The sequence below is a fragment of the Plasmodium gonderi genome, assembly GCF_002157705.1.
Source record: "Plasmodium gonderi DNA, contig: Chr14, whole genome shotgun sequence".
Taxonomy (NCBI): Eukaryota; Apicomplexa; class Aconoidasida; order Haemosporida; family Plasmodiidae; genus Plasmodium; species Plasmodium gonderi.
Genome location: NW_021628939.1, coordinates 886861 through 912122, shown reverse-complemented (window position 1 = coordinate 912122; position 25262 = coordinate 886861). Strand labels below are relative to the sequence as shown.

At 27.5% G+C, this 25262-nt stretch overlaps 6 protein-coding genes across 6 annotated transcripts; 3 read left to right on the top strand and 3 right to left on the bottom strand.

The window, feature by feature from the left end:
• Nucleotides 1-916: 916 nt before the first annotated feature.
• PGO_141900 (hypothetical protein, conserved) lies at nucleotides 917-2836 on the bottom strand (the record flags this gene model as incomplete). The annotated part of the gene is made up of 1 exon (XM_028690184.1): nucleotides 917-2836. One exon carries the CDS (start codon nucleotides 2834-2836, stop codon nucleotides 917-919), a length of 1920 nt encoding a protein of 639 aa, XP_028545985.1.
• Nucleotides 2837-5518: 2682 nt separating this feature from the next.
• Nucleotides 5519-7606, top strand: PGO_141890 (translocation protein SEC63; the record flags this gene model as incomplete). The annotated part of the gene is made up of 1 exon (XM_028690183.1): nucleotides 5519-7606. One exon carries the CDS (start codon nucleotides 5519-5521, stop codon nucleotides 7604-7606), a length of 2088 nt encoding a protein of 695 aa, XP_028545984.1.
• Nucleotides 7607-11286: 3680 nt separating this feature from the next.
• PGO_141880 (hypothetical protein, conserved) lies at nucleotides 11287-13653 on the top strand (the record flags this gene model as incomplete). Its single annotated transcript, XM_028690182.1, has 1 exon — nucleotides 11287-13653. One exon carries the CDS (start codon nucleotides 11287-11289, stop codon nucleotides 13651-13653), a length of 2367 nt encoding a protein of 788 aa, XP_028545983.1.
• Nucleotides 13654-14552: 899 nt separating this feature from the next.
• On the bottom strand, nucleotides 14553-16364 carry PGO_141870 (hypothetical protein, conserved; the record flags this gene model as incomplete). Its single annotated transcript, XM_028690181.1, has 1 exon — nucleotides 14553-16364. One exon carries the CDS (start codon nucleotides 16362-16364, stop codon nucleotides 14553-14555), a length of 1812 nt encoding a protein of 603 aa, XP_028545982.1.
• A 331-nt stretch (nucleotides 16365-16695) lies between these two features.
• On the bottom strand, nucleotides 16696-18786 carry PGO_141860 (conserved Plasmodium protein, unknown function; the record flags this gene model as incomplete). The annotated part of the gene is made up of 8 exons (XM_028690180.1): nucleotides 16696-16743; nucleotides 17022-17128; nucleotides 17314-17378; nucleotides 17519-17616; nucleotides 17848-17961; nucleotides 18182-18328; nucleotides 18449-18514; nucleotides 18745-18786. The coding sequence occupies 8 exons, from the start codon at nucleotides 18784-18786 to the stop codon at nucleotides 16696-16698; spliced, it is 687 nt and encodes a 228-aa protein (XP_028545981.1).
• A 1965-nt stretch (nucleotides 18787-20751) lies between these two features.
• Nucleotides 20752-24654, top strand: PGO_141850 (structural maintenance of chromosome 2; the record flags this gene model as incomplete). Its single annotated transcript, XM_028690179.1, has 2 exons — nucleotides 20752-24012; nucleotides 24262-24654. The coding sequence occupies 2 exons, from the start codon at nucleotides 20752-20754 to the stop codon at nucleotides 24652-24654; spliced, it is 3654 nt and encodes a 1217-aa protein (XP_028545980.1).
• Nucleotides 24655-25262: the final 608 nt, after the last annotated feature.

The following is a 25262-nucleotide window of genomic DNA, read 5'->3' as shown; positions in this document are numbered from 1 at the left end:
TGTGCTAATATCACTGTGTTAAATTTTACTCTACATGAATATTGCATGTTTACGTTGCACTAGCATAAATTATATACATTTTTTTTTTTTTTTTTTTCTTTCCCCTCAAACAGAAGTATTTACCACTTTTTGCTTATATGAAAAAAGGAAAAAAGTTCTTATTTTTTTTTTAAGGTAACCATAACGTTAATTACTTATTTAAGATATCAATAAGTGCTCTTTTTTGAAATGTGGAACATGCACAGTCTTCTACATGCAGCTTTTATATGCATATTGAAAGACAGTTTTAAGTAGGATTTGCCTTTTAAAAATAATTAAAATAAAACGACCAAATTAAATTGTGAATATTTAAGTGGAAAGTCAGTGTTGTTAATTTTATTTAAAGAAAAAAAAGAAAAAACAAAATCGAATAATACAATATAAAAACATCATAAAAAGAACAAACGGACCGATGGAACGGACAAAATAGTGGAAGTAACACATATTTTAAAAACATTTGACATGTGAGCTAAAATAAAATAAGCACAGTTTTATATAGCGATCTAGTTGCATACAACCAATGCAGCAAAATAAGCTACGTTAACATAAACAATTTTTATGTAAAAACATGGGAGTAAAAAATATTTTTTAATAATTTCCCCCCTTAATAAACAAATAAAAATAAGCAGAGCAGAAAAAAAATTTTAGCTAAACATTTTTGTTCTTCAACTCTAAAGGAACATGTACATGTGGTAGGTATAATTAAAAAAAAGAAATAAAAAAAAAAAAAAGAGAAAAAAAAACCTTTTTTCATCCATAAAAATTCAAAAGAAGAAGAACAAAATAATAATATATAATTGCATATACAGTTTTGTATTTATTACACACATGTAACACTATTTTGTATCCATTCACATTTACACCGGTGTGAACATAATTATGATTGCTGAATAAAGGGTGTTATACATTCACACGTATCAAGATATTTGTAGTCTGATACCCCTTCTACATCATATCTACGCATAGTAGTTGCCATCACTGGGTTGAAATAAGGATGATACATTTTTTCCTTTTGTAAGAATAAATAAAAATTATTGTCTTTGTATAATTCTTCTATAGGAGGAATAACATTGTGGCCTTTACAATGCATTAACGTTTTCACTTCTTCATCATATGAATTATTTTTTTCATATACCAGTTCTGTTATATAGCTACCGTTTTTTTCAGGGTCAACTAATCGATTCTTGTCAATGTTACTTATCCAAAAGCCATTGTTATTATTGTATTTATATTTTTTATATATGTTACTTTTGTTGAATAATTTCTTTCCCAATTTCTTTTTATTTTTCAGTAGACTAAAAACATGATTTTCATATATTTTTCCCATATGTAAATTTTGAACATTTGGGTGATAATCGCTCCTATCAAACTTATCTTCATATATAATGGATGAACCGATATTCCTTCTAATTGCAGGGGCAATTTCAGATGGTACTTTAAATGTTATATTTTTAATTTTTTCAATTTGTGGATATTTTAAAATAAGACCAACCGAATCGTTACAGTCCTTCATAAAATTGAGCAACTTGTTATTTCGCCTATACGAATCTATTACATTGCTACCATTTGAATTAAATGGTAACTTTATAAAAATAACACTTGGGATTTCGACCTTACCCTTTTTTATATCATCTAATGAGTAGCTTTTTAATTTTTTATTAAAAAGTGAATCTGAACGATCTTTTTTTTCTTCCATAAAATTATAATTTTGTTCACTATTGTATTTTTTGACTCTTTTTAAACCATCCCCAAGGCTGTTACATGCAATTTCGGATAGTGCTAAATTATCTTCATTTAATAAACCCAAATTTGTGTTAAACACTTTTTTACTCCCATGCATTTCATCACCTGAAGAAACTGATATGCGTTCAACCTTATAAGCATCTATATGTGATAATTTATTTAGACCCTGTTCCTTTTCAGAATTGGCATTTTCGTGTGCTATACACTCTGGGTGGGGAATTGCGGTAGAATAATTTATCTCATACTTATTTGTAGTTTTCGGATCATTACTAACATCAAGCAAGACACAACTTTTGTCAAGGGGTGAAGAGACTTTGTCATTTCTACAATTGTTAATATTACACAGGTTATATTCATTTTTTGAACTGTTTTTAATTGGAAGACAATTAGAAGAAGTTTTCATTGTATTCACATAACCTTTATCATATGAGGAGTTATTTCCAAAAAAAATATCGAATTCCTCGTTTTTTCCATTTTTAACGGTACTAAATTGGTTGTTATTTCTCCTACTGTTATTTTCATTATTCGTGGAATTAACTATCTGATTGTCAAATACATTATAAGATCCTTCCTGATAATTCACCCCTTTGTTCCTTTCCTCATCTCGCAAATTCTCTGTTGAATGATGTTTTACTAATATTGATGAAGTTAAGCAAGAAGAATAAATTCTATTTTCGATTCCACAAATATTGTTATTTAAAGATGAGTTGTAACAATTTAAATTCTCACTATTCGGGTATGCAAAGTTTTCATTATGTGACGTTATTGCATCGCTTACGTGATGTATGCTTGTCAGATATGTGTTATCACTAATATGTTCAGTTCTATGATTAAGTAAGTTTTCACTCCTTATATGAGAACCGTCACTTTTGTGTTCATCACTAGAACAGTTTAACTCCCTAGCGTACATTTTCAAAATGCGTGGAAGACGGTTACACACGCTGGAATAATTACTGTTTATAGAAACATCATTACACTTGTTTAAATCCATGGGAAAATCGAAATATATATTTTTGTTAAAGTATTTTTCTGTTGAACTTTGTATACGTGACATGGTTCCTTTTTTTTTTCTTCCTTACACCACTGATAGGTATATGTGTATGTAACAAGCAGTAAATAATATTTGTAGACTGATACCTGATGCCTCAGTAAAATGTGATGTTTCCAAAAGGAAAATAAAAATTGTCAATGTGCGGAGGAAGAATGATAAAAAAATGATAAAAATGTCCTGAATAATATATGTACAACACATGTGAAATATGTAAACCATATATATATATATATATATATATATATTTTTTGTTTCAGTTTGCATTAGAAATTCATCAGTTCGTTTTAATATAAAATAAAAAAGTAGCTAATCTCGTATGTTGGGAGGAACAATTTATTTATTCGTAGTTTTATTTAAACATGCTAATAATAGCTAACCCCCACTTCACCCTCCCCCCAAAAAAAAAAAAAAAAACTTGTCCAATTATTTACCTTGCATGTAAGCAAATTAATGTGGAAATTTTATTTGCATGGTGTAAACAGCTATTTTATCTATTTGGCTGTAAGAAATAAAAAAAAAAATACCAACAAAACATATAAGCCAAAAAAAAAAAAAAAAAAAAAAAAAACTATAATGTTATGGACCATAAGAAAAAAAAATTTTTTTAAGTATATTTTAAAAAGATAATTTATTTCAGTTTTTTTGTATTAACACTTTTTAAAATCACCATGCAAATTACATTTTACATAATAAATATACAAATAAACATATGGCTTGACAACCTTGTCTTATTTTTTTGATTTTTGATTTTACGTTTGTCTATCTAAGTATGCTTAATTAAGGTTCACAGGGGAAATAATATTTTTATTACTTCTTTAATACTATTATTACAATTTTTCTCTTTTTTATAATTTTAACAGTATTTTATATGTAGATGGGTTTTGGAATGATGAAAAAAAAAAAAAAAAAAAAGTTGCAAAAAGGTAACAATAGATCATAAAGTTGACATAGAACATTTCTCCTAAATCACTTTGTGCCTATTTATTATATGTTCTAAAAATAATTTTATGCAGGTGTACAAAATATTTTTATAAAAAATGTTTAATATGTGTAATTTCTCCTATTCTTGTTTGTCTACCTTTTTAGAGAAGTAGTAAAACACTAAATCAACAATGTGTAAAGTTAGTGTGGTACAGAATTGTGCATCAGACAATGTAATATTTGTTCTATCCCTTTTTCTTAATGCGTATGTTTCATATATCATAATATAACACACACACAGACACACACTCAAAAAAAAAAAAAAAAAAAAAAAAAAATTACTTTTTGTTTAATTTCAAATTATACACTATAATGTGATTAAAAAAAAGAAATTGGTGTGGAATTATCATTGCTATTCCTCTTATAATTAAAGCCTATTGATGAAATAAATTTGGGTATTTTTTCCCTATTAGCTTGGTGCAGCAGCATCCCATGTTATAAACCTAAAGGAAAAAATTCCTTGCCAAAAGTATGTTGCTACGTATGCGAATGGTAAAATGTACACTAGAATGTTTAATTTCATTGTATTCATCTTATCATGTTTATGAATAAATGCTTGGGAAAGCAAAAAGGAATAAGAAGTTGAATAATGTGAGCTATAATTAGAGTAGTAAACGCTTTTAAAATTTCATTACAATAAATATGTTTTCTTAAAAAGCAACAAAAAATTGCCGTAGTAATTATATGGATATAAAATTTACACACGTAATTAGGAATATTTTCAACACAAATTGAATGATGGACCCAATATGTATATATATCTATGTGATATGTATGTAAATTTATATGTATAAAAGTTTTAATCAGTAAGCCTTTCGAGGTTCCATTATATAACATAATGCCGTGAACGTAAAAATAATTCTCTTAGTCTCTCATTGAAGATAAAAGAAGAAATTCTTAGAAGCGATAAAGATCTGATTTGGTGTAATGAACAAATTTCTAAAATGGTGGTTTGTTTTACCACCTAATGATGTAATTTTTAGTTGTTTGAAAAGAATTCATGAACGCTCAGCTTAAAAATTTAAAAAAATGTATGTAAAAGCTTAAAAGCATGGAGTCCACAAAAGTGTATATAATTTTTTATTTACAAATATAAAAAAAAAAAAAAAAAAAAAATTCGCCTATCAACTTTTCGTAAATTTTTAAAACAATGAATGTAAATGTCATAATGTTGTACAAAAATTAGATTGCTTATTATATTCACTTTTTTTTTTTTTTTTTTTTTTTTTTTTTTTTTTTAAAAGGTGAAAAAAAAAATATTTAATTTTTTTTTTATTTTTTTTTTTTTTTTTTTTTTTTTTTTTTTTTTTTTTTTTTTTTTTTATATTTTTTTTTTTTTTTTAATTAAATTTTTTTTTTTTTTTTTTTTTTTTTTTTTTTTTTTTTTTTTTTTTTTTTTTTTTTTTTTTTTTTTTTTTTTTTTTTTGTGTGTGTATGTTATTGTAACTTAAATATGCCTATGTGCACATATATCCACATATTACATATAAGTGCCCCTGCGTACATATGAGTACCACCACATATATGTAAATACCAACACCACACACGTACATATGAGTACCACCACGTATATGTAAAAATACTCCTATGTACTTATAAATGTACTTGTGTACATATTAGGTGATTTTTTCCCACCCACAACGCCATACGTTACGTACACAGCTATAGAGCCCAAGTACTTTGCTGCAATTTATGTAAATAATAATGTCACAGTTTCGCGATACCTTTACTAAGGATAGTAAAAAAGAGCCATTATTAAGCTATGATGACTCAGCATTTATTTTTTTTGCTGGAACTGTTTTAATTTGCGTATTAATTCCATGTACATATATTTTTATAAAATCACTATTTAATAAAATTTTCAACAATGATAGTTACAATTTAAAAAAATCTAAGCACAACAGTGTGTACAGGTCATGTACTTGTTCATTATGTAAGGAAAAATTAGATAAGAGAAATAAAAGCACAACACTATGGGAAAAGTTGGGATGTATAAGGATAATTCAGTTTGTTGTTTTGGTACTATTTTGGATATTGTTATTTATCCTCGTACAGCAGATGCTGAGTACGAAACCTATGCAGACATTTGATCCATTTGAAATATTAGAAGTAAATGCAGGTGCAACTGTAGGAGAAATTAAAAAAGCTTATAGACTTAAATCATTGAAATATCATCCAGATAAAAACCCGAATGATACATCTGCTGCTGCCAAATTTATTTTAATAACAAAAGCTTATCAAGCATTGACTGATGAAATATCAAAGGAAAACTATGAAAAATATGGGAATCCAGATGGACCAGGCATGATGAAAGTAGGAATTGGTTTGCCCAAATTATTGATAGATGAGAAATATCAATTATTAATTTTATCTATATTTTTTTTAGTATTTCTTGTATTTATTCCAGCAATATTTATTATATATTATCAAAAGCAAAAACAATATGGCCCCAATGGAGTGAAAATAGAAACACTACAATATTTAACATATACAATAAATGAAAATAGTAGGGCAAAGGCATATCCAGAAATGTTAGCAGCTACAGCCGAAAGTAGGGATATAGAATATAGAGAGGAGGATGAAAAATATGTTAATAAAATGATTGATGAATTAATTGAGCCCAAAAAAAGAACTTTTAAAGTACCTATTATTACGAAAAATTATTTTTTAATCTTAGCACATATGCAAAGAAGACATGATTTATTATCAGATGAATTAAAGGAGGATTTGAAAAAAATTTTAGAATTTTCTTTACTAATAACACATAGTATGATAGAAATTAGTATTTTAAGAGATTGGTTTTTGACAGCTCAAGCAGCTTTAACATTTAGAAGATGTTTAATACAAGCTTTTGATATAAGAAGTTCAAGTTTACTGCAAATTCCCCATTTTGATGAAAACATAATTAAACATGTTCATAAAGGAAAATTCGCTGTAAAAGATATACTAGATTTTGTTCATCAAAATCACGAAACAAGAAAAGGATTAGCTGATATGACAGATGATCAAATTTTGGATGTTAAATCATTTTGCAATATTGTTCCAGATACTAAAATGACGGCTGAAATATTAGTAGAAGATGAAACGCATATTGTCAAAGGGGATGTTGCATCTATTTATGTACATATTGATAGAACCAATTTACATGAAAATGAAGCCGCTGGATATATCCATGCCCCTTTTTTTCCGCAACCGAAATTTGAAGAATGGTGGATTATTGCAACATATAAGGGTGATGATCGTATTTTAAAATATGTACATGTAAAAAACTGTGAAAAAAAAATTGAAGAAAAATTACAATTTATGGTAGATAGAGTAGGCAATTTATGTGTGTCTATTTATATCCTAAGTGATTGCTACTTTGGATGTGATAAGAAACTTGATATACCATTCAGAGCTTACTCACAAACTGAAATAAAGAGAGAAATATTTGTTCACCCTGAAGACATTGAATTGGACAATGAGCCTACCTTATTTCAACAAATGCTTGGGGATATAGGAAGGAGAGACGACAGTAGTGATGAGGAGGAAGCTAGTGGAGGGAATGAGGCAAACAAAAGAAGTACTGCTGATCGTGGTACTTCTGCAAGCGCAGGCAACAACAACAGCGGCAGCAGTAACAACAACAATAACAACAATCATAGTAATAATAATAATAATAACAGTGCCAACCAAGGTAATAACAACGCTAACACTGGTGCAAAACTTCCCCCATCACAAAGAAACATATCAAATGATCACGAACAGTACGTGCCCGAAGATGACTCAAACGAAGATTCGGATGATGATTAAGAGGTGGTAAATGAGTCTCGCACAGAGAAGATTATTTGTCAGTAGCATAGAGACTTATCCTTTCTACTTCTGGAGACGTTTGGTTATGTATAATGAAACAAAATAATATCATATGACATAATAATATATATAGGTTAACAAACACGTGCATCCACAAAGTAAAAAGAATGTACGCATGTTTACTTGATACATCCGTCATCTCATTAACGAATTTGCATAATTAATAAAAAAAAAAATAATAAATAAAATAAATTATTTTTTTTTTTTTTTTTTTTTTTTTTTTGAAAACATCAAAATCTGTTTATTTAAATTATTCTCAACTTTAAACAAAGGTAGTACACCTGTAAATGTATATTTGTTGTGTGTACTTGTTATGTATATATTTTTTACGTTCAAAAAGAAAATATATTTCCCATGTAATTTTTTTTTTTTTTTTTTTTTTTTCATCAAAAGAAAATTAACGTGATAAAAAATTAACTTTGTCTAATTAATGCTTTTAAATTTTAAAAATTTAGAGGTTTTTCATTAAAATTAATAATATAACAAGTACCTTATTTTATATTGTACTATTAATTGCTGCACCTTTTTTGAATCAAAGCCAGAATAATAAATACATATTATACTGTTATTATTTTTCATTATATCACTGACATAAAATTGAGCACATTAAAAGGAAAACGGGAAGAAGCATGTTTAAAGAGTAGATTACTTTAGCCTTCCTAGCTGTAGTTAGAAAAATTAAATTTTGTGTACATAATAAATACCACTTTTCTTGTCCACGAATTAGTGCTTTTTTATTTTATTTATTTTTTTTTTTTTTTCCATATTAGAAGAATGGAAGTAGACAAAATCAAATGATAGCCATACAATTCGTTCTTTATAAATAGGTGTTTTAGGTATATATAATAAATTACTATTTCTTTTTGTTTTGATCTTTGTTCCCTTTATGAACAGAAGAAGGTGTGCGTAAATATTTCCGTCAAACAATGCACCTTTTTTTTTTTACTCGGTTGGTTACATATGGCCAACAGTTTTGCAAAATGGTATGTGCATTTAGACTGTCGGATGAAGGAGGAATGGGTGCACGACTATAAATATAAAATATAAGAATATGTAGAGAATTATACATATATGTGTATATATTATTGGAACAGGAGAATATTGCCATTCTGAATGAACTTCACAAGTAAATAGTAAATTAAACACGGTTAAATGCTCTAGGAGTGACATGATTAAGTTGCGAAAATTTTTAGATAAGGTTGTGCCATTCTTCAGTTAAACAATAGCATATATGAATAAGGTTGAAAGGGTTTTATTTTCCTCAACTAAACAGTGAAATAGAGTTCTTCCTCCATATCTTGAGGAAGACGTATATATTTATAACTCTTCTAACGAAATAGGGGAAGAAAATTATGTTGATTTCCAATTTTTTTTTTTTTTTTTAAATGAATTTATTTTGGGGTAAAGCGTGCATTTATAGACATATACATGTAATGCCCATTCCATAAAGAAGAGGAAGGAAAAAAATATACGTAATTGTAACTGTAATTGTTGCTGTAACTGTAGCTGTAATTGTAGATGTAACTGTAGCTGTAATTGTAGATGTAACTGTAGCTGTAATTGTAGATGTAACTGTAGCTGTAATTGTAGATGTAATTGTAGATGTAATTGAAATTCATTTTTACTTTTTTAATTTATACTTATGTTAAAATAGTAAATGTAACTGAAGCTCATATAAGTTTTTATACACTTTTGCATGTTGAAACTACTTAAATTTGAAGGGTTTGAAAAAAGTGTCCAATTTTGTGTGAACTCCCCTATTTTTGCAGAAGCACTCAAGATTTTTTCACTGTAAAAATAGAACGAAAAATGCAATTTTCCTTTCTTTATTCGAGCTTTACTACGAGGTTGAAAAAAAAAAAAAAAAAAAAAAAAAATTCATATAAACTTGGTGGCATTGAGAAACATTAAACATATTATGCGGTATAAGGAAAATGAAAATTTGTGGAACTATGAGGAAATTTTAATTTTTCGAAAACCTTAACATTCTGGAATTAGGCGAAGCTAAACCCGACATCAAGCAAGGCACTTGCGCACAAATGGTGCCGAAAAAAAATATGATAATTATTTCTAAAGACGTGTCTACTTTGAGCCAACCTCTCTTTTAACATGTTAAACAAAATGAAAAACTGGAAAATTGAAAAGTTAAAGAATTGAAAAATTAAGAAATTGAAAAATTGAGAAATTGAAAAATTGAAAAATTAAGAAATTGAAAAATTAAGAAATTGAAAAATTGAGAAGTTGAAAAATTGAAAAATTGAAAAATTAAGAAATTGAAAAATTGAGAAGTTGAAAAATTGAAAAATTGAAAAATTGAGAAGTTGAAAAATTGAAAAATTGAAAAATTGAGAAATTGAAAAATTGAAAAATTGAAAAATTAAGAAATTGAACGACATTAACCTTTCTTCTTATACAAATATTTGCACCAAATACATTTTTTTTTTTTTTTAACAAAGCTAATATAGTTCGCAAAAATCTTGTCACATTTAAACATTAAAAAAGAATGGTTAAAAAAAAAAAAAAAAAAAAAAAAAAGTGTGCATATTTTATATCCAAGAAAAGGTTAACTTGTTTAAAATTTATGCTTTTTTACCATGTGGTTTTAAATTGATATTTAAAATTTTCTATAACAGCACAAATCTACATTACAAATGTAAAGTGTAAATGCTTTTTTGTTTTATTTGGCTACTTCATCTTATTTATCGTTTTCATTTTTGATTAGTTGTGCTATTGTCAAATATAAAATGTGGAATTTATTATTCGTTTTTTTTCTTTTTTACCCACCTTTTTATGTTGTTTACATTTTCTCTGATTTATTGTTATAAATTTAAATAAAGCTTTTCATAATACATGTATGTAAAAAGGAACAACATGAAAAAAAAAAAAAAAAAAAAAAAAAAAAAAAGAATTTTGACTTTAATTATTTAATTCGCACTTTCATCATTACATGAACATTGACTCTGACGAGTCATTGTTTTTGCTTTTCTACTAGTATGATTTTTCCATACATGTAAGAAGCATGTTTGCTAATTTTTCCACTTCATTTTTTCATTTAATTAGCTTTATATTTGTTATGTTTCTGAATTTTGTCTTAATTCAAACCGTCTTTTTCATCACGTCTTTTGAATAGCATTTCATCTGTCCTACATTGTTGTTGATTGTATTTTATGATTTTTTCCTTAACATTTTTATGAATCAAAGTTTAAGGAGAACACATTCGGCTTTTTTTGTTTGTACGAACAAAAATACACACAAGATTTTTTCTTGTATTAATTTTATCCCTCCCTTCTTCACTTATTAATGTTTACTTGTCTTTGTATAAATATTTTTTAAAACAGCCTATCTTTGAAATAAAATATTTGATGTCAATAAGAATAAGAAAAAATTATTTGGATGATAACAGGGGTTATCCTTTCATCATTTTTTTTTTTTTTTTTTTTTTTTTTTTTATATTATACCATTTTGCATATTGGCAAATGTGTGTGTGAATACATATCCTTAGAAAATTTATATCAGTTTAAATATTTTTGCTACATAGGATATATATTATCCTGTAGTTATGCCAATTTACATGTCCTCATACCTCACATGTGCATGAATTGAAATTTAGGATGAACAGAATGAGTTCCCCTGCGTTTGTCATGGCTCCAAATTTAATACCTTCGAATAAATATAACGAAATTATAAGAGAAAATGGAAATAATGTAAAAATGAGTAATCGTGATATATATGAATACAGTAATAATAAACTAAATCCTGTATTATATAGAACTACAACAACATTAAAATCACATCAACCAGTATACAAAGAAAGGGTTATTTATAACCCTCATGTAATTAGCCCATGTCAAGTAATTCCTAACTACAACCCACCGACAACAAATTCTAGAAAAGCTAGCTGTATGAATTCGTTTCAATGTTTAAATGGAAACACAAATGGAACTACACATGGGAGCATTTTTTCACATGCAAGTTCTAGTGGCTATCTGAATGGGCCTAATCTCGATCACACTATAGGTTACACTAATAAACGATTTTCAAAAAAGTTGAGTAAGGTACCATGTCTGTTCAATTCCAAACCGACATTCTTTCCTGATGGTTGCAAAAAAATGCAAAGCGATTTATCAGGTGCATCCATCAGTTTTGATTCACCTGTACAAAGTATTAAAGGTTATATAAGACTAGATACACAGGGTGACATAGGAAACTATGCAAATAATGAAAAGAAAAAAAATAAAGAAATCGAAGTAATGACAAAAGGAAACCATGTGGAACCTTTTAAAAAAAGAATAACAAAAGAAAAATTACCTGAACCAGAGATAAAAAATAAAATAAATGAATTGATAAAAGAAAAAGATAAACAAATAAACGCTTTAGAAATAGATATACAAAATGAAAAACGTAGAAATGAAATGATGATGGAAAGTAGTGAAGCAGAAAAGGAAAGAGATTATTCCAATTTAGACAACATAAAATTAAAAGAAAAATTACTAGATCAAAAAATAAAATATGAAGAAACGTTAAAACATTTGAAAAAAGTAGAATTAGAGAAAAGATCATTAAAATCAAGTTTAAATGTAAGAGATAAAGTCTTGACGAAATTGGAAAATGAAATTGGTTCTGTGGATAACGAAAATGATTTCTTGCTTAGGTTGCAAGAAAATACAAGTCTAAATGATATACATAATATTTTCAAATTTTTACAACATCGAGATAAAGGAGTGATGGAAGAAAATTATGGGAAGTTTGAAAATCGTGATGGGGTGAAAAACGAAAAAGGGAAACAGTTGAATAAAACGAATGATACAAAAAATAGACATACAGGAAAAAATAAGGAAGAAGAATTTAGCTGGTATAAAAGCAGAAGTAGTTGTGAAGAGGAAGGTTTGTTAGCTAATGATGACATGTCAAATGAGGACACAGGAATTTCATACAAAAAAGGGAAGAAATCACTCCATAATTTGCACTTAAGTTGTGATAATAACGATATATATTCTTTAAAATCAACAATTGTAGAATTAGAAAAAGAAGTACTTGAACTGAAAGAAGAAAATAAAAATGTTAATTTTAAATATGAAAACACATTTCAAACATTAAGTGAATTGAGAAAGGATACATTAGAATATATGGAAACAATCGTTTCACGTGATATGCGAATAGCATATATGGAAAGTGCATTACAAAAAAATGAAAAAGATATAACAAAATTGAAGGATAATCTAAAAAAACAACAATTACTTTATCGAGAAAAAGTAGATAAATTTACATCTGAGATAAATATTTTAGAAGAACAGTCATCTCATTTACAATCAATGATACAAGAAAAAGACTCAGAAATTGTTTTATTAAAAAATGAAATTGTGCGTAATGAGATGTTAGTAAAACAATATGAAGATCGAAATAAAGAGTTACAAAATGAGCTTAGATTAATGTGTAATAATTTAGAAAATGTTATAGATGCATCCAATAAAAAAGATTTGTTTATGATTGAATTAGAAAAACAGTTAAGGGAAAATGAAGTACATAGACAAAATGCTTACTTAAAAGAGGTTGCTAAAAATAGAAAAATACATGCAAATATGAAATTCAAAGAAGTATTATATGACAAATCAGCTAAACATCAAGTTGATGAATTGCAAAATTTAAAGAAAGAATTATATTTAAACAAAATACAAATGCAGAAAGCCAGAGATGCATTTGAAGTGCTTAAGAACGTACCCAAAGCACAAGCTTTATGTAAAATTAAAAAAAATCTAACACAACAAAATGGCATCAACATTGTTCATAATTTTTCAGAATGCAAAAATGATCAAGATGACGACAATGCCCTTTTAGAAAAGAAGTTATCTCCAGACACTGGGGGTGAACGCAAGGCGAAGATTTCCATTGTCAAGAAGAAAAAACGTGGAAATAAAATAAATGTTCAGGAAATTTCCCAAGAACACACACAGGAAAGCACAAAGGATGGTGTACAGGTCACGGCGTAAATATATGTGCATATGATTTTGTGCACATGTGCGATCGTATGTGATTCTGCTCATTTGCCATCTTGACAGGTTAGACTTGGTTTCATAGCGGGACATATAACCCCTTTGGTTTAAAAAAAAAAAAAAAAAAAAAAAAAAAAAAAAAAAAACCTATTCATACTCATGTATACACAATGACACAGAATTACATATATGTACATTCTTGTGGTGAGGGCACATTGCTCATTATATTTTACCTTATCCCCGTTTGTCAGATAAGTACATATATTCTGTACTGACACGTGCAGAATAACGAATTAACTACTTTTATATATATATATATATCTATTTACGTTGTTTCATGTGATTTTTGTTCATATGGTCTTAATACTAATCCATTTAAAAAAACATATACATTCCTGTTTTATTTTTTCTTCCTTTCTTTATGTCCAGCAAAAAATATATAGCTTCATTTCTGTGTATGCGCCTAGTAAAATGTTCGTTAAGAATATAACGATATTCACTTGCATGTATTATTTGTGTCTAGATGATCCAAACGTAACTATGTATTTATATCAGCACATGTGAAGTGTATGCATATATACATATATGTAAATGTATATACATATATTGTCTCACTAAAAACACATTTAAGTGCATCTTCCATCGGAAACTTTATAAATACAATTTTGTATATAAAGTTCCGATATTTTATTAACAATATTTCATTTTTGTTGTTTAGATGTGGGATCCTTCAAAATGTTTTTTTTTTTTTTTTTTTTTTTTTTTTTTGGCTTACTGCACCCACAAAAAACTGACAAATGTGTCTTTGAGACGCATACTTATGAGTATTGATTGCTCTAAAAAATTATTGCTAATAGTGATATGATCTCTATGTCTATTTTTCTAAAAAATGAATTTTAATTCCAAAAAGGAACATTTTTATCGGGAACACATTTCCACTCGTCTTCCAAAATCAATTTGGATTTCTTCTTTAACCATCTAGGTTTCCAATCTTGACTTAGCCATAACCATTTTCCAGATTTTCCTCTTTTCATCATTGGTCTTCCACCTTTGATTGCACGCGTATGAGGAAATCGAACTACTTTGAATATTTTATTGGTATATAAAAATTGCAAATTGGTTAAAAAGTTAATAACACTTGTGTTATATGCTCCAACATATAAAATTAAATTTTCAATGAGGACTTTTGATTTAGTTGTTTCTATATTTTTCAGGGGAAATGTCAATTTATATGATTCCAATGCATAATGGAAGGTGCTATCGTAGTCTTCTATATGTAAATATTTTACTGCCAAAATCCTGTATATTCTACTTAGATATTTCGATTTCGTTACATTCTTCATTTTATCACTTTTGTGTTCTTTTGAATTTGTTTGCAAAATGGTATTTTTTGAAAAAGCTATTGCCTCAGCGTTTGATTCCAAGTTTGATTCCACATTCGTCTCAGCGTTTGATTCCAAGTTTGATTCCAAGTTTGTTTCTGCATTCGTCTCAGCGTTTGATTCCAAGTTTGATTCCAAGTTTGTTTCTGCATTCGTCTCAGCGTCTGATTGCGCGTCTGCTTCTTCATTGGATAAAAACTCATCTATTTTTTTCAACCCCTTCAAATGAACATTTTTAAAATCGTCAAAAGTAATGACGGGTTCGTTGAAGTTAATCAACTTGATGCCTTTAAGATTCATGGGAGATTGATATTCCTTTTCTAACAATTTATTTTTCAGCTCAATTAAATATTCAAATGATATATTTTCTTCATCAAAAAGATACAGAAATCCTTTGGCCATTATTTTGCTGTATTCCTCACTTATATCTAAGTAACTGTTATGATAAAGGATTATTTCGTTTAAAAAGTATTTAATAAGATTTGCATTCTTCTTCTCACAACTTAGTAATAATTCCAGCTTTTTAAAATTAATGTATGTTGTACATTGATATTTCAACTGTAGATTCTTTAGTGTATCTTCTTGGGACATGTTATTCATTTCTTGGGGATGCAGAATTTTTTCCTTTTCTGATAAGGTTTTTTCCATATGGGCCTCTTCATTTGTTATTTTTTTGGGGTATGATAATAATAACCTTGTTACTTCATCATTTGTCTTTTTTGAAGAACTGAATGTATTATGGAATTTTTCTTCATTCAAAAATTTTAAATATCCACTATTTGAGAGTTCCTCCTCTCTACTTAAAAAGTCGATTATATTTTTTACATCGAGAATAGAATCAAAATAACTACATGACCGTTTTATCATGTTGCTTAAATTTATTTGATCATTTAATTCATTTCCTGATAACTCTTCCACTAACTTACATTTGTGTCTTAATTGAATTATTGGTATTGACTTAATGTGGAAATTTTGAACAACTAATTTGTTTTTACTGATGTTAAGTTTATATAGGGGAATTTTTTCATCTGAACTAAATTCCACATGCTTATTACTTACATCTATTAATTTATTAAAATGTGTGAAACACCTATACGAATAATCAGCATATCCATAAACTAAAAATGTTTTTCTATTTTTTATTATATTCTCATAATTGTAATCATTTATTTCTTTACATTCAAAAAGTTTACTATCTTCATTATTGTGCTTTTCAAAAAAAGTGCTAAATTGACATTTTCTCAGTTGTGATAATGAGGTCTTATAACAATTTTTACTTGCACATCCAGCAGACACACACTGGGTCACAAGTACGGCACCACACATGCTTATTCACATTTAAAATAGTCCAATAAGTTTTTCAGTAGTATTTGAGGATTCTGTTATGCTTTCATTCGTAAACAATTTCTGGTTTTCCTTTTTTTTTTTTTTTTTTTTTTTCTTCTCTTTTTTTCTCCTTTTCTCTTTTGTTATTTTCTAAGGAAAATGTGTCAAAATTGGGAAAAGATGTTTTTTTTTTTTATTTTATTTTTATTTTATTTTTTTTTCCACTTTCATCACAAAAAAACTGATATATACACATGAAGCTATGTTGCCGCCTGCACAGCTGAACCCACACTTGCCAGATGTGTATGTATTTACGTTCCCTTTGGAGATTCTACTTGGCCACCGATATTTTCATTTTTTCCTCCATCTTTTTAATTATCTGATAAAAACAAAAAAATTACAAAAGATAGGGATAAAAAGTGTTTGTTTTGAAAAATACTATGGAGGATCTTGAAATGTTTATTATTTTTCTTTTTTTTTTTTTTTTTTTTTTTTTATAAAATGTAAAAAAGTGCAATAGCTATAGCTTTTTCTTTACAAGAAATTGGATAGAAAAAAAAAAAAAAAAAAAAATATAGTAAAATGTAATAAAATAAGTGAAACGGTGAAGTGTAAAATTTTGTAAGCTTTTTTTTTTTTTTTTTTGCATAAATTTACCATATCTAAGTGAAGGCTTATATTTAATATTGTGTCATCCCGTATGCTGTCATCATAAAATGTATTTTCTTTTTCTCTTCGGATAAGAACTTTTAAATTGTGCAATTCTGACAAAAGTTGAAACATTGTGAACATGTGTGTCCAGTTCACGCATTCGCACGTTAAAGTGTATAATGATAACATAATGTTTACCCTGGGATTATTTAAAATGATAAATTTTTATCAAACGACACAATTCTTATAAAATCCACGTGTTCATTTCACAAATTTGTTGTCGAATTTCAACATTTACCATTTACGACAAAAGTTTGAAGATCGTGTATGTCTTTGTCCTTTTCATCGAATTTATCAAGCAACCTAAAAAAAATCAAGTACATATATATATATATATACCATATCCTATTCCGTGATGTGTGGAAAAAGACAAGAATTCTAACAGGGATAATCCCTGTACTTTTCTTTATTTTATTTTTGTTAAAAGGTATTGCGTGTCACACCTGCTTATGTTATTTTTATACTTATCCTTAATCACATGTATGATGTTTTTTTTCTTCTCAAGTTCTGACTCTATTTCTAATTTTTCGTTATTCGAGATCTGAAATAAGAAAAAAAAAAATAAAGTGTGCAAAAGGGGAAAGAAGTGAAAAATGAGAACTTAAGAAAAAAGAAAAATATAAACAAGCAACCAAGCAATCAAACAACCAAACAGTCAAACAAAAAAATAAAGGAAATTAAACGATGCCTATTAAAATATCAGCAATTTCGAAACACAATGTAGACTGAAAACACCACGCATCTCATAAGCTTATTTTTGAAAAGTTTTAACTTCTATGATATTTCGTAGATTCATATTTTCAGAAACTAAAAGGTTCGAGTGTTGCAATTCCTGGTTCCTGTTTTTTATCATTTTCCTATACGTTTTGGATAAATCTGTCAAGTCCTTCAAGTTCGTGTGTATTGTGTGCATGAAATGAAAATGCTGTAGGGTGACAGCTGCTCTGCTATCTCTTTAAAGTGGACAAGCATAAGAATATTCATGTGTTCATACGCTCACACGCTCATACGTTAATACGTTCATATGCGCATATATCATTTCATTTGTTTTTATTTTTCTTGCTTTTTTTTTTTTTTTTTTTTACATTTTTTCCATAATTTTTTACCACAATTCTTTCGTTAAGTTTCACAATTTCATCGCTCAAATTTTCATTTTCTCTCCTCATTTTGTTGAGTCCATCTTCGAGATGTTCTTTTTCTTGAATTATTGTCGCCACTTCTTTTTCCTTTTCGATGTATGCACCTTCGAGTTTCTATTTTAAGTGTCAGTATAATAAAACGGACTATAGGAATGCAAAAAAAAATAAGCATTCAAGTGATTGAGATATGCTGCAAATAATTCTATCCCCAATTTTACATTACAATTCGCGAACCTCTAACTTATTTCTAAGGGCCTCAGACTCTTTTATAAGAATATTTTTTTCATGGTTAGATTTATTCTTTTAGCATTGACGTAAAATTTTATAGATGAGAAATATAAGTAAAATATATATATATATATTTACCCTTAATGCATACTATTGGGAAATATGAAAATGCTGTTTTTCAGCTTCTAAATGAGGGGTTATATACATGTGTGGGAAAAAGTGACCATACAAAGATACATAAGACATACACGAGAAATGGAACGTATGATTTTGTATATATCAATTGAGATTTTATTTTTAACCAAGAGACTTTTATATTTCTCTTCCAGAATTAAGTTCTCCATTTTTGTCTACACAGCAGTGGTACGTGTCTTTTGGCAGATATAATTAGGTGTCTGCAAATGGGGAATGCAAAAAAGAAAAAAATAATAAGAAAGACAGGGGAAAGAAAAATGTATAAATATTTTGTTCCATATTTCACCGACGTGTCATTCATTTTGTTAAAAATTTGGACTCATTTTGAAGCACCTTTAAGAGTTGTCACGTGTTCAGGGAATTTGTATGTATATATGGGACTATTCACAATTAAACAAAGTTGTTTTCACTTTATTTTATTACATTTTGTTATTCTTAATCTACTTTATTATATTTTTTTTTTTTTTTCTTACATTTCATGTGAAAAAAAAATAGTGTCATTTATGCTACATGACACACATCCAGAAACTGTGACTCTTCCTCCACTATAAATAAAATATTACATAATTGATAAATAATTGGTGGGAGATTTATTAAATTGATATTACAATGATACCTGTTTTTTTTTTGCAAAGTACAAGATAATAATAAACTATATACAGATTAAAGATGGACTACTGTCTATAGTTTACTTCTCATCTGTTGTATAGAGTTAATATACTTTTTTTTTTTTTTTTTTTTTTTCTCCTACTTTAGTTATTCATCATTTCTCCAGTGGAATGAGAAACTTCTGGGTTTTCACGGCACAAGTTTGATATAAAAGTTACACCGTGTGTTTCTGTTTGTCTGTTTTTACACACTTTTCTTTTTAAATTAAAGGGATATTTTATTCCTTTGTAAAAATTACTTGTGCATGTATGCATACATGTGGAAAACATTTATGTGTGCGAATTTAAACATGAACCCATTTTTTTTTTTTTTTTTTTTTTTTTTTTATAATTTGCCTATTAGTTAAAAGGAAAATAAATAAGACATCAAGTGTGGAAGAAGATTTTCTAATTTTGTTTTTTTCTTTTTTTTGTCTTTAACGTGAGTTTTGCTTAAATATTTTTTTTATTTTCTATATTCTTCTCTAATGAGTGATTATTTTATATTCCCCTTTTTTAGCGCCGTTAGTTATTCTTTACGTACATACATGCACACATATACATATGTACACACGGGCACACACAATTGAAAGATTCAAAAAAATTAAATTACACTCTCTTCATAAAATAAAAAATGTCAGAAAAGATATGCAATTTACCAGAATGAGCTTAATATAAAGAACATGCAAAACGCACTATGCACAAAATAGAAATCACAAGTATATGTACATTTTGAATGACAGCAAATCGTGGTAACGAGAAAAATACACATTTTGTCGAATTCTAATTTATTTCCCTCACAGGAAAATAAAAAAAAAAAAAAAAAAAAAAAAGGAAAAAAGAGAGAAAGGGATAGAGAAAGGATGAAAATACTTTTAATTTATTACCTATTACATGTCACCTTTATTTTACGAGAACGAAAAGGGCTTATAAAATTCTGATAAAAGAATTAAAAATTAAAGTGGTAGATAATATAACTGGAAATTATTTCAATAATAGAGAAAATCCAGAAGAGTGTGTGTTACCTCACAACTTGTTTTTACTACTTCTTTGGGACATTACTCTATAAAGGGCAAGAAGGGGTAGAAACAGGTCGACTAAGTCGGGAAATAAAAACCCTAAGAGGGAAAAAAATGAAAGCTGTAATTTCCTAAAGCGAGAGTTGAACGGAGAAAAAAAAAAGTGAGTAAAAATTGAAAAAAAGTGAAAAAAATTGAAAAAAAGTGAGTAAAGAGTGAATAAAAGTGAATAAAAAATGAATAAAAATTGAATAAGCAACAAAATTAAGAACAAAATTAAGAACAAAATTGAGAACAAAATTGAGAACAAAATTGAGAACAAAATTTAGAACCAATCAGCTAAGCAAAGGGGGAGGAAACCAAATGAATACCCGAAAAGCGCATCTTTTAAGAGAGCAGAAAACAAAGCTGCAGAAGCGCGTGAGAAGCATTGATCAGTGAGTTCAAAATGTATATCGAAGAAATAATTCTGGATGGCTTTAAAAGCTATCCAACTAAAACAGTAATAGGGCCATTTCACCCACAGTTCAATGCAATAACTGGGTTGAACGGAAGTGGGAAATCAAACGTTTTAGATGCAATATGTTTCGTTATGGGGATTAATAATTTGAACTTAATTCGAGTAAATAGATTAGACGAATTAATATATAAACAAGGACAGGCTGGAATAACAAAAGGAAGTGTAACAATAAAATTTAACAATGAAGAAAAACCAAGTCCATTGCAAGAACCATATAGAGATATGAAAACTATTACTATAACAAGACAGATTGTTTTAGGAGGTCGTAATAGATATTTATTAAATAGTCATAATGCTAAACCAAAGGATATTAGTGATTTTTTTCAATCCCTAAAATTGAATATTAACAATCCACATTTTTTAATAATGCAAGGGAAGATAACAAAAGTTATAAATATGAAACCAGCTGAATTACTTGGATTAATTGAAGAATCTAGTGGCACCAAACTTTATGAAGTTAAAAGAACAAATGCTATAAAATTAATGGGTAAAAAAGATCAGAAATTAGAGGAAATAAACAAAGTATTAGTAGATGAAATTGAACCTACTTTAACAAAATTAAAAAAAGAAAAAGAAGAATATAATAAATTTATTAGCAATAATGAAGAAATAGAGAAATATGAAAAAATAGAAATTGCTTATAAGTACTATGTTGCTAAGAATATGATGGAAAAGAGTCAAGAGAAAATTGAAGATGCCACTGATGAAAGGAAAAGTTTAGAAAAAGACATTAAAGATATTGATAGAGAAATAGAAAAATATAAAAAAGAAAGGGAAAAATTATCTAGTAAAACACATGTTGCTAGTGAACCCATGAAAGTTCTCATAGATGAAAAAGAACAATTGGAAAAAAGAATTTCTCATTTAAAATCAGAGTCTAAAATAGAAGGAAAGGAAAAGGAAAAAGAAAAGAAAAAAAAAGAAGATATAAAAAAAGAAATAAAAAGTATTGAAAAAAAGTTAAATGATTATGAAAAAAATGACGAAAGGAATAACAAAAATTTAAAGTCATACGAAGATCTAAAAAAAAAAATAGAGTTATTAAAGGAAGAATTAAATGAAAAACAAACAACTATTAACTGTCTACTTAGTGGAGGTATTAATAACAGTGAGTATACAGGATCTTTTAGAGAACAGGTTAAAAACAATAAAACCATATTGAGCCAAATAGAAACACAGATAAACAATTTGTTACAAAATAATAAACATATGGAAAAGGAAATTATCAATTTAAAAGATCAAAGAAAAAAATTTGAAAAAGTGTTTAACGAAATAAATAAAGAAAAAGAAATGGAAGAAAAAAAAAAAATATCATGCGAGACACAATTGCAAAAATTAAATGAAGAACATAACAATTTTCAAGAATTACAAGCATTACAAGAAGAAAAATCTATTCTATCAAATGAAATAGAAAAATTACAACAAGAAATGCAAGTATTAAAAAATTTAATCAATCATTTAAAAATCGATTTCAAAATACCCAGTAATATAAACAAAGCAGATGTTCTTGGTCAAATATATGAACTCATCAAAATTAAGAAAGAGTATAACAACACAGCTTTGGCAATTCATTTAATACTAGGGGGAAAATTATCATACATACTGGTTAAGAATAAAGAATGTAGTAAGGGATTATTTGAATATAATAACTTTGCAAAAGGAAGTAGAAGAGTGACTTTGCTGCCACTACAAGACTGTGTAATATCACGAGATATAAATGAAAAAAATGTCGAAGAATGTCGAAAAAATGTCGGAGTAGACATAAAAGACAAAAAGGATATTATCCACTTTTTAGACATTATGGAATATGATAAAAGTTTAGAAAAGCTTGTTAAATACCTGTTTAATGGAACCATAATATGCTCCAACGTGGATTTTTGTAAAAAAATTACCTATAATTCTAATAAAAAATTATCATTCCCTACTATATCATTGGAGGGTGATAAATTTGATACGTCTGGGAGTATGTCAGGAGGTTCCAATAAAAATATTAACTTATTTTTATTACATTATGAAAAATATGAAAATAAAAAAAAAGAATATTTTGAGAAAGATAACAAGTTGAAGGAAATAAATGGAAAATTAGAAATATTAGAAAAAGGAGAAGAAAAGAAGAAAAAAATTTTTAAAGATTTACAAATTTACACCAACAATTTATGTAATATAGAAAACAGAATAGAAACCAGTAACTATGGAAATATAAGTAAAAAAATTGAAGAATCTAAGGATGAAATTGAAAAAGGGAGAAAAGAATTAAATGAATTATATGCAAAACAAAAAAAGTTAACCGAAGTCATACGTAAAATTGAAAAGGACATTTCAGAATATGAGAGTAATAAAGATAAAAAGGAAGAAGATTTCAAAGATACTGTTAAAAAAATAAAAAATAAAATAAAACTATTAGAACATGATGAACACAAAAAAAAGGAAGAAGATGATGGAGTTCTATTACAAATAGAGAATTATAAAAAACAAATGGAAAAAGAAAGTAATGATTTGATTATTGCTGATAAAACAATAAGCGAAATTGATAAAAGGATTTTAGAAATTGAAAATAATATAAATATCGCATCAGAGGATATGAAAAAGGTAGACAATAAAATTATCGAACTTCAGGCTAGCTTTACCACGTACGAAAATGAAATCAAACAAGTAATTAAAAAAGTGGAAGATCTGGAAAAAAAAAAAAGTGAAGACATGCTCAACATGAAAAAACTAGAAAACACATTAATTGATTTACAAAAAGAATCAAAAACAGCTAGCGATACTGTAAAATATCTCAACAAAACGCATGTCTGGATTGAATCACACGAACATTTATTTAATAAAAAATATACACCGTACGATTTTGAAAACTTTAGACATGATGTCATACAAAAAAAAATACAAGCATTGCAAAATGAGCAAAACAAATTATCTATAAATATTAACAGAAAGGCCGTACAAATGTATGATCAAGTTCAGGTGGATTATAAAGACCTTATAACTAAGAAATCTCAGGTCGAAGAAGATAAAAAAAAAATACAGGAAGTTATAGCAGATCTAGATGTAAAAAAAAGTGAAAGTTTGCTCGCAATGTATGAACAAATTAATGAATATTTCCAAGCCATATTCTCCACTCTTCTGAATAATGCACAAGCTAAATTAAGTATTGTAGATGGAGATCTCTCAAATGGAATAGAAATGAAGGTGAGTACTTGTTGCATATTCATTTTATTTTTGTATTAGTGACACTCATGAATGTGAATATATAGTGACAGATATAGAGTGTGTAAATAGACTTAAATGGCGTGCATACACGACAAAATAAGTTAACGCCTTTTCAGTAGAATATACATTCCAAAAATATCATATGTAAACGTATTACATGAACTGTATTTTTTTTTTTTTTTTTTTTTTTTTTTTTTTTTTTTGGTTTTCTCCTTTTTTTATTTTCAGATTGCATTTAATAACAACTGGAAAGAGTCTCTAACCGAACTGAGTGGTGGTCAGAGGAGTCTCTTGGCTCTTTCATTAATTTTGGCTTTATTGAAAGTGAGAACCGTTCCTATGTACATACTTGACGAAATCGATGCAGCACTGGATTTAAATCATACACAGAACATTGGAGATATGATAAGAACACAATTTCCAAATTCTCAATTTATAATTGTCTCACTAAAAGAAGGGATGTTTTCCCATGCAGATGTTTTGTTTAAAATGAGATTTATCGATGGCATTTCTACCGTTAATAGACACGCATTAGACATAAGAAAAAGTTCAAACAAGGAGGTGGCTGAGATTAAGCGTCGGAGAGTTACAATTCATGAAAAGGACTCGGACGACGATTAATATTGTCTGTGTGTTTGCTCATTTGTTGTATTCCTCTGCTTGTGTGTGCGTGTGTATTTATGTGCTTGCTTCCAAGAGTGTGTTGTACAATTTTTACATGGCTTGGTGGAATACCTTGATTCCACTTGCATATGAAATTGAGAAAGATTTTGTAATGATTTTGATACTCACTTTCATTCCCATACGGAAGAGCTTTTACACGTAATATTCCCTAGCACAATGGAGTCTTTTAAGGATACATAAATTTTGAAATTTACAAAAAGGAAATAATTAACGCCAATGTTTTAAGAGAAAAGATAAAAAAAAAAAAATATATTACCAATTTTATATGTATATCTGTGTACAATTCGGGAGGTCATTAATGCTCTGTCAATACGACATGCATAAAATTATGCCTCAACAAATGTAAGTTACTAATAATGGAAAAAAAAAAAAAAAAAAAAGGAAAAAAGGGAGAAAAATATATGCAGTAATGTAATTAATTATATTTACTGTAGTAACAATGAAATCAAAGTGACACTTAGAAAAAAAAAAAAAAAAAAAGAACGAACAAAAAAGGAACGAACAAAAAAGGAACAAACAAAAAAGGAACAAACAAAAAAGGAATA